Source organism: Cariama cristata, unplaced genomic scaffold, assembly GCF_000690535.1.
Source record: "Cariama cristata isolate BGI_N322 unplaced genomic scaffold, ASM69053v1 scaffold11355, whole genome shotgun sequence".
NCBI lineage: Eukaryota > Metazoa > Chordata > Aves > Cariamiformes > Cariamidae > Cariama > Cariama cristata.
In genome coordinates, this window is record NW_009619262.1 from 26988 (window position 1) to 34870 (window position 7883).

The following is a 7883-nucleotide window of genomic DNA, read 5'->3' on the forward strand; positions in this document are numbered from 1 at the left end:
AATTAACGTGTCAGTGCTTGTATGTGGAAGTATGCTTTGTTGGAACTCTAAACGGGCGTATGTTCTCCCCCCTCTTCTTTTCCTACTTCTTTCACAATGCAACTTGTTCATCTGGTGTTAAGTGTGCAACAGTTTCTAATTCTGGATAAGTGGAGGAAAAGCAAAACATTAAAACATAAACATAAAAACAGTGTCCAGATGAGAAGGGGAATGTTTTCCTTTTCGGGCCAGCCTGGATCTCAAAGCAGGCTGCATCCTTAAAGATCCTGTCCTCACACACTGTTTTAGTGTGTATGGAAGTTGATTGAATTTAAAATTGAAATTGGGATTGAAATTTCTACAAAATGTCTCCCAGGATTGTCAATACAGCTAGATCAGAAGAGCAGTATCCTTCCACTGCTTTCATAGGGGACCAGACATCATTTTCTGTGGGCCTTTTTAAGATAGCAGTTCAAAATCATAAATGTTTCTGTTCAAAAATTGGATATTTTATATTAGAGAAAATGTTATCTTATTAGAAAATAAATTCCACTGGGCAATGAAAATGACCACTTAAATTAAAAATAGAAATAACACCCACTCCCATCACATTGAACAAGCTGTGATTTTTTTTCACAAATTACAAAAAATAAATGTCAGGGAGAAAAAAAACAACCCAGTTAAAGCATGGAGAATGAGGGATTGCCTGATCAAGGATCTCAATTCATTAAATCTTCAGGAAAAAAAAAAAAAAAAGATTATAGCCAGCCTAAATTATGTAAAATGCCAAATAGGATTACTCCACTGGATTTCCATACGGTACTTTTTCTTCCTCCTTTTTTATCGTGTTTCATCCTATTTCCCTGTATAAAATCAGAATCTTTCCCACCTTCTTCTGATCGCTATTGCTTTTTCCTCCCACTGTTGTCTTTCTGCCATTTAGTCGTGGGGACGGAGGCACAATCCCAGAAATGGTCCAGCTGGATCCCTTTCACATGACACTCAGAGCTGCAGGAGCCCCACGCGTCCTCCAAGCCTCTGCCAGCGACTCTGCCCCTTGCTGCTCTCCATCTGCTTTATTTCCCTTTTTTCTTAGTCTCAAAGTTGCTCAGATTTCCACCTCCCATTAAATATTTGAGCTTCCAATATGACCCACCTGAGTCACTATCTCACCGAAAAGGCATGCCTAGTTCTTGAGGTGATGTAAGTTTTTCCAACACCTCTAAATTGGACATATAAATATTGTTAGTATGGAGACCTGCATGACTAAGGTGGGGAAATTTCTGCTTTCTCAATAGGTAGGGCATGAAACTCAGTTGGAACAGAGGTGGCAATTAACCAAGAAAGCTCAAAGGAGAGGCGTTGTTTGGCTTCATAAAGCCAATGCCTTTGTAAGGCATTAGGCAGGAGGAAAACAGAAGCTGGCACCCTCCATGCCAGGCAGTGCAATCCTCTCCTCCCTGTCAAATATTTTATTTTTTTCCCAGTCCAGAAGACATTTCAGGAGTCTTTATTGGTAAATCAACTTTTATTGCTGACTGTTTGAGGTAATAGCAGAAAAGGGGGCTCTAGTCACAAGACGATGTCGTTCTGCAGCTGGTACGTTGCGCTGCAGAGGCAGCCCACATTCAGATTTATTTCAACCAACAGCATCCATTAACAGGTACAGAAATAGCAGCTCAGCCAGGCACTTTTTTTTTTCTCCACTCCCTTGTAGTCTCATCCAAGCAAAAAATAAAATATCTCTCGTCTCCTGCAGGCTGCTGAGATTTTGAGTTGGCAAGGCTGTATTTCTTAAAGGAGTTATTGCAGGATTTCTGACAGTCGAGATTTTCCATTAGATGGTCCTACGGTCTTCCAACTGGTCCCATATGTCCCTCTGATACTAATGTTATCTTCGTCCCTCACCAGTGGCAGATGAGAGAAATTGAAAAGAACTCATGAAGGTAGAAAGGACACAGATGATTAGGACACTAGAGGGACTGAGGCAAAGGAGAAGATAATATCACATTTTACAAGTATTTGGAAGTTATGATCTTCAAGAAGATTTTGGAAAGAGTAACGGGGGATTTAACTGGGGGTGGAGGTTGGGAAGGAAAGACTTATTTCCCTTGACACAGTTGCTGAGCAGAGAAGGAAGGAGAGTGTTTTGCTCATCTTGTTCTAAAGCTGGTTGAGATTGTCATGTGAGGAGGGCAAATGATTTCTTTATTTTGGTGAAAACATGTGGTTTTCACAAAACAAAAGCTGAAATTTAAAAGTAACTGTGAAATGCAGATTTTTTTTACTAAATATGGATTTTCAAGTTGGCCAAAAGCTTTAAGAATCATTTCAGAAATTATTGTGATTAACATATAGGAAATGTGATGTGAAATGTGGTTAAAAAAAAGTGCAAAACCCCCAAGTTTCTATTGATCCCTCAGCACAGAAATACTACAACACTACCATTCTTTAGTTAGCCCATCTCATATTTAAATAAATGCCAGAACACTCTCCTTGCCCAGAAATTAGATCTTTATAGGATGACTAAACCTAATCCTATCTTCGCAGCGCTGCGGTTTCTCCCCGTTCCACGGAAATGCACGCACGTTGCAGCCTGTCTTGGGCACCGGTGGAGCAGGACTCCCCTCAAATCCAGCTGGACTGAAAACATGAGGACTTTTTTTTTTCCAGGTGCCACTTACAAACCCTTCCAAAATGCAGCACTGCACTTGTAAGCCGCTCAGCTGACAATTACACACCCTCCAGCTCCAAGAGTGCATGTATTTTGCTCATCTTAGCTATAGTTCTGCTCCTCCAAGAGCTGCAGGGGATCTCCACCATGTCTCCTCCATCCCGAAGCCTAGAAATGCAGCAGTGACAGAGATCTCCCCACCAGATCAGACACCCATCACCTCTGCCAGGCTCTTCCTCCCCATTTCCCCTGTCCTGCAGGGAAGTCGTGAGAAATCGCTCGGACAGCAGCATCTTCTCCAAGCTGGCACAGAGATCCCCTTTCCATGCGAACAGATTCCAGCAGCACCGTCCTCATCTTGGATATCTCCAGCATCTTGGGGTGGGACCTTTACCTACTTTAAAAGCTGAAACCACCCACCCTGCAGAGATCACATGAGAACTTTGCAGCACAGCCAAGAGCACAACCGATACCTGTCAAACTTCCAGTCCTGTGCGTTAGCAGTTACAAAACAATTCTCACTGTTGCTTGCAATGGGAACAACACAAACATCTACGACCTTCCCAGGTTGACACCTTCATTCGTTAGCACTGAGTGATCAGGCAGAACATCTGGCTTTATGGAGTGTCTGTCTGGAGCTGCTGGATGCAACTGAATCAATTGAGAAAGGCAGCCAGGAGAAGACTCCCAGGTGCTAAAAAGAGGAATTCAGTGTGAAGTAGAGATTCAGACTACAGCCCTTTCTGGCAGAGCCCTTTTCTCAGGCTGATCTTAGTGTGGATATAGCAAACACACTCTAGAATAACATACATCTTTATTTTGTCTGACGATTGTCACACACGTGCTATCAAAAGAGCTTTCCCAGGGAAAATTAGTACAAAACAATAAATGATACAGGGGAAAAAATAGGAGATACACTACCATGTCATTTTGTGGATGGGATCTGAAGCAATGTCTTGGAAAAAACAGGGTAGCATAGACCCTGTTGGAGACACTTGACAGAATATATTGGTTTCTCAGTTGGGGTATACTTTGTAGGTTCTTGCGTTGTCACATCTTCTCTCACCCCTCATCACAATCCTGCCCGGATGACACAGATCATACTGGCCACAATTCCAAGGAACATCACGGCGTAGCTGATTTTTACACTGTTGGCACCACTGAAATTGCACAAGGAGGTACCACAGCATTTGGTGGAATAAGCCGCCATACCGAAGTTCACGTTTGTCTCAGGACAGTCTACAGAACATTTCTTGGTGATGCGGTATCCTGTGTCCTTGCCTGGATGGAGAATAATCAAGAAAGGAGAGCTGTGATTTAAGATTCTTCTGCAAGAGCTGACCAGAGGATGGTAGGAGGAGGTATATTGCACTATGCTTAATTTGCAATGCAGTAATAACAGCTATCAGCGGATTTGATGAGTGCTGGGTGAGTATCCACACAACTTGGATCAAATGCATGGCACTAGAAGGTCCTTGATAGAAAACCACACCGTGCTTCCTGTAGGACAGCAAAAAAATCACTGCCAATGCATTTTCGGTTTCTAAAACCACATTACTTAAATGCCACCCCTTTCCATTCCCCATCGCAAAGCGTGTGTGTGAGCTCTCAGACCAAGCAAGAGGGTCTGCTCATGAAAATTGGTGCGCTCCAGTCAGCCCTGCCACAAGACGGTGAGGAACATACCCCAGGTGGTGGATCACAGAGCACCACTGAGGGATTCACACATGTTGTGCTGTGATCCTTAAACTTCAGCGATCGATTCTTTCCAACAAGACCAACTACTGCCCTAAAAAAACCATTGGCCATCAGTGTCTCTGGAGGAAAAAAAAAAACAAAAACACACAAAAAAAAACCCCAAAAGTCTTCATCTGTTGCTGGTACTCACCAAACCCAACAGAGCTGTATGTGGTTGTACAGAATTTCTCATGATCTTCACACTTATAGGTTTTAAGACAGTTCCAGTTGGAGTGCTCATTGTCGCAAGTGTAGCAAAACAGTGAGGAAGCTGGAAAGAGCACACATGACACATATTAGTGGCTTCCAGCGATGCTCTCCTGGGAAGAAAGTGTCAAAAGCCATGTCCCTTCTTGGAAAACACAAGGTGAAAATCATATTACGAACAACTTTTCATGACAAGTGAAACAAGAGCTTGGTGTTGATTAATGAAGCTGAAAAAGCAAACAAAAAGAACAAAACAGGTTTTCTTTCTTTACTTGAGATTTTCGGTGATTAAATTGGAAAACACATTTTTCAGCCTGAGCAGCGCTCTCAGGTGACCTTTCTTTCTCCCCCAGGTCCACATTGGCCTGGTTGACAGCCAACCTGCTAAAGCAGAGCTTGCGACTTGCCCAGCTGGGTCTAGTATAGTTCTGGCAAGGAGAGGATAAACTGGCACTGTTTTCAGGTGAGAGTTTAGTTTTTAGTATTTTCAGACTGCATCTGCAAAACACCGTACAGACGTGAATTAATTAAAGCTTACGACACCCCTGTGAGCTAAATTACTGAGCACAGAGCCACATTAAAGGGAGTTCCCTGGGAGAGGATGCTCTGGACAATAGAGAGATTATTTCTACTAGCGCCTGGAACAACATGTTCTCAGTGATATTATTAGCAGGGCTGAGCCAGGTCTATTACAAAGCCAGAAGGAGGTAGGGTATCTATTTCTGAGCAAAACTAAAGTAAATTGAGTCAAACTTCCAGGCTGGCCAGCTGGCCATGCTAGAAACACAGGCGCGTGCCCTCTCATTCCCTGGAGGTGGATTCACAATTGGCAGAAACTGCTTCCCTTTTGTTCAGAGTCCCACGAAATGCTCCTTATTTCTGAGCAGGGGTGACAGAGGCAGTTGAGCTGCTCTTGGGAAAGCCTGCTCCATTATCACCAGTGGTGGAGAGCTCTTGCTTGAAGGTGACCAAATTGCAAACGAGGGAGGGTCCTCCGTTAGGCTGAAACTTCCCTGGTTCAGTTCCTCCTGGTTTTCTCAACCCAGGAAGGCTCTTATTTCTGCACAGAATAGCCCCTTTCAATTGAATTTGAACCTATTTTTGATGAGGAAACTTCTCCCAGGCGTACTCCAAAGACCTGCTGCTGTTGATTCAAATTCATCTCTGAGGTTGAACCTGCCCATGACACTTGGTTAGATAATTCCAGAAGCAGTTTTAAAAGAGAGTTAAAAATCATTTTAGGCCATAACTACCCCAGGTAAGGGAAAAAAAAGGCCTTTGCTTTGTGATGTGGGGAGCTCAGGTGCCTTGAGTACAGCTCAGGAGCCAGCTCTAGGTGCCTCAGCACAGACCATCTTGCTCTGAAACCTACCCAGTTGCTCTTTTCTAGTGCCAGGTGTTACAAGCACAGGTGTTCTCCATAACAGCAGATAAAACCATCATTGTTGCATCCTGGTTTTAATTTATTTTTTACTGACTATTCAGCACTCACTGTTTCTCCATCACTTGGACAAGTTAAGCCTCTCACCTCTCCTCTGGAGGTTCCCCAACCCAAGCTGTGGGCTGCTGTCCTTTTGCAGACCATGCCAGAGCAATCCCAGACGTGATGCCTAGCAAGTGTTACTGCATTTTGCAGACCCTGTAGCTCTCTCTGATCTGCTTTTCTGCCAAATCTCACAAAGTTGTTCAAACCATTTCCCGCTGCAGATGGAGCTGAGACACCCGCATGCGTGCAAAAGCAATTGAAACACACTCATGTTCACTGACTGAGGCAAGGAAAATCCCTCCCAGTCAGGAAACAATAAAAGCTTAAACCATTATAGCTCTTATAAAGCTTTTCCTGCATTTGGCCTCCACCCTCCATTAGCTCTAGTTTTGCGAATGCAGCCAGAAATAGCCTTAACGGTGCAAAAAGGCTTGCAGTACTCCTCAGGATTGCAAATACACGCACAGAGCCAATGTTTCTCAACTGGATATTTCTACACAATTATCTAGTTATATCTGCGCCTCTTTTCGAAAGAGGACGAGGACAGAGCATTATGGATCCCATTACAAACACACTCACTCCCAGACACTTGAAAAAGCTCTTCAAACCTATGAGGAAAGAGCTCTTAGGCTTTCAAATATCTGCCAGCAATCTAGTTTCTTACTTGTAATGTCATTGTGGGAAATAAAGTGAAACGCTGCAGAAGATGCGGTGTCAATACCAACCATATTACCTTTATCAACAATTCCTCAAGTTTCATTCAGGAGCAAAAATAAAACCAAAGGCAAAACTGTAAGCCTAGCTTAATTCCTATTAGCATTTTTCAGTTGACATGTCTGTCTTCATATGTGAGTGGTTGGAGCTTGATACTTGAAGGTGTGAGAACCCAAAGTGATAAGCTCGTCTTCTTTGGGTTATGGGTACCTTGGCAGAACTCACCCAGAGTCACTAAGACTCAATCACACTAAATACTGCTTGATGCAGCTGACACCAAAGAAAAGCTGGACTACCACGACCTCACTAATTGCAATAAAAGCTGTCAAACCTTCTTATCCCTGCATTATCTCTAATTTCTCTTCTGGTATTTTCATTCTCTCCATCTGGCTCTCCCAGCCTCCAAAGCTCCTTACCTTGCTCAGCACATAGGACTGCCGCCAGCAGGGCAATCAGAAAAGCCTTCATGGTTGTCGTGCCCTCAGAGCCTGGACAATGTGGGATGGTGCACCACGGTAAGGTTTTATACTGGGACCACGTTTACTTTGACTTCCTTTGATTACAGTAATTTGAGGTTTGGGGAGTGACAGCACATAAGATGTGATCAGAGGTGGGTGTGTTTGTGCGTAGGAACCTATTATGAGGCTTCAGGTAGTAATTTTTTTTACATCTCATTCAGATCCAATCTTTTTTCCCAAGGCCTGCTCCTGCTGACCATGTCTGCATTGCTAATTTGGGGAACGATTTATCTGATTCAAACGTGGGAGTCCCTTCTTACTCCGTTGGGCTGAACTGTGAAACCTGGAGCAAAGCAGAGGCAACTGTGCCAGTCTGAGATGGCTCATCACTTGCAAGATAGTAGGTGTCACCTGGCATCCTCCATCCTTTCTCTCTGCCATGATGTGAGAGCTTCGTATCTGTGGGAAGTTGGGAGAGGAGGCAAAAAAGAAGAATTTCACTGGATTGTCTGCAGTCATTCAGAATTATCTCACTAAGGAAAGTGCTTTAAGCAGAAAACCAGGTTGTATCATTCCTGCAATGACACTATTTGCGCCTGGAGATTGTCACTCAGAGACTGCCACGGTC

At 43.6% G+C, this 7883-nt stretch overlaps 1 protein-coding gene across 1 annotated transcript; it reads right to left on the bottom strand.

Moving 5' to 3' along the window:
• Positions 1 to 3725: 3725 nt before the first annotated feature.
• LOC104162449 (lymphocyte antigen 6E-like) lies at positions 3726 to 7288 on the bottom strand. The gene is made up of 3 exons (XM_009701170.1): positions 7214 to 7288; positions 4542 to 4661; positions 3726 to 3934 (listed from the first exon to the last, which is right to left on the bottom strand). The coding sequence occupies exons 1-3, from the start codon at positions 7263 to 7265 to the stop codon at positions 3726 to 3728; spliced, it is 381 nt and encodes a 126-aa protein (XP_009699472.1). The 5' UTR covers positions 7266 to 7288.
• Between the last annotated feature and the right edge of the window lie 595 nt (positions 7289 to 7883).

What these genes read in the sequence shown, in the direction of transcription:
- LOC104162449 (XM_009701170.1), bottom strand. Translation starts at nt 7,265, where the DNA reads ATGAAGGCTTTTCTGATTGCCCTGCTGGCGGCAGTCCTATGTGCTGAG. An exon ending in AGTCCTATGTGCTGAGCAAG is followed by an intron (nt 4,662 to 7,213) that starts GTAAGGAGCTTT and finishes TGCTCTTTCCAG; the next exon opens with CTTCCTCACTGTTTTGCTAC. An exon ending in ATACAGCTCTGTTGGGTTTG is followed by an intron (nt 3,935 to 4,541) that starts GTGAGTACCAGC and finishes TTCTCCATCCAG; the next exon opens with GCAAGGACACAGGATACCGC.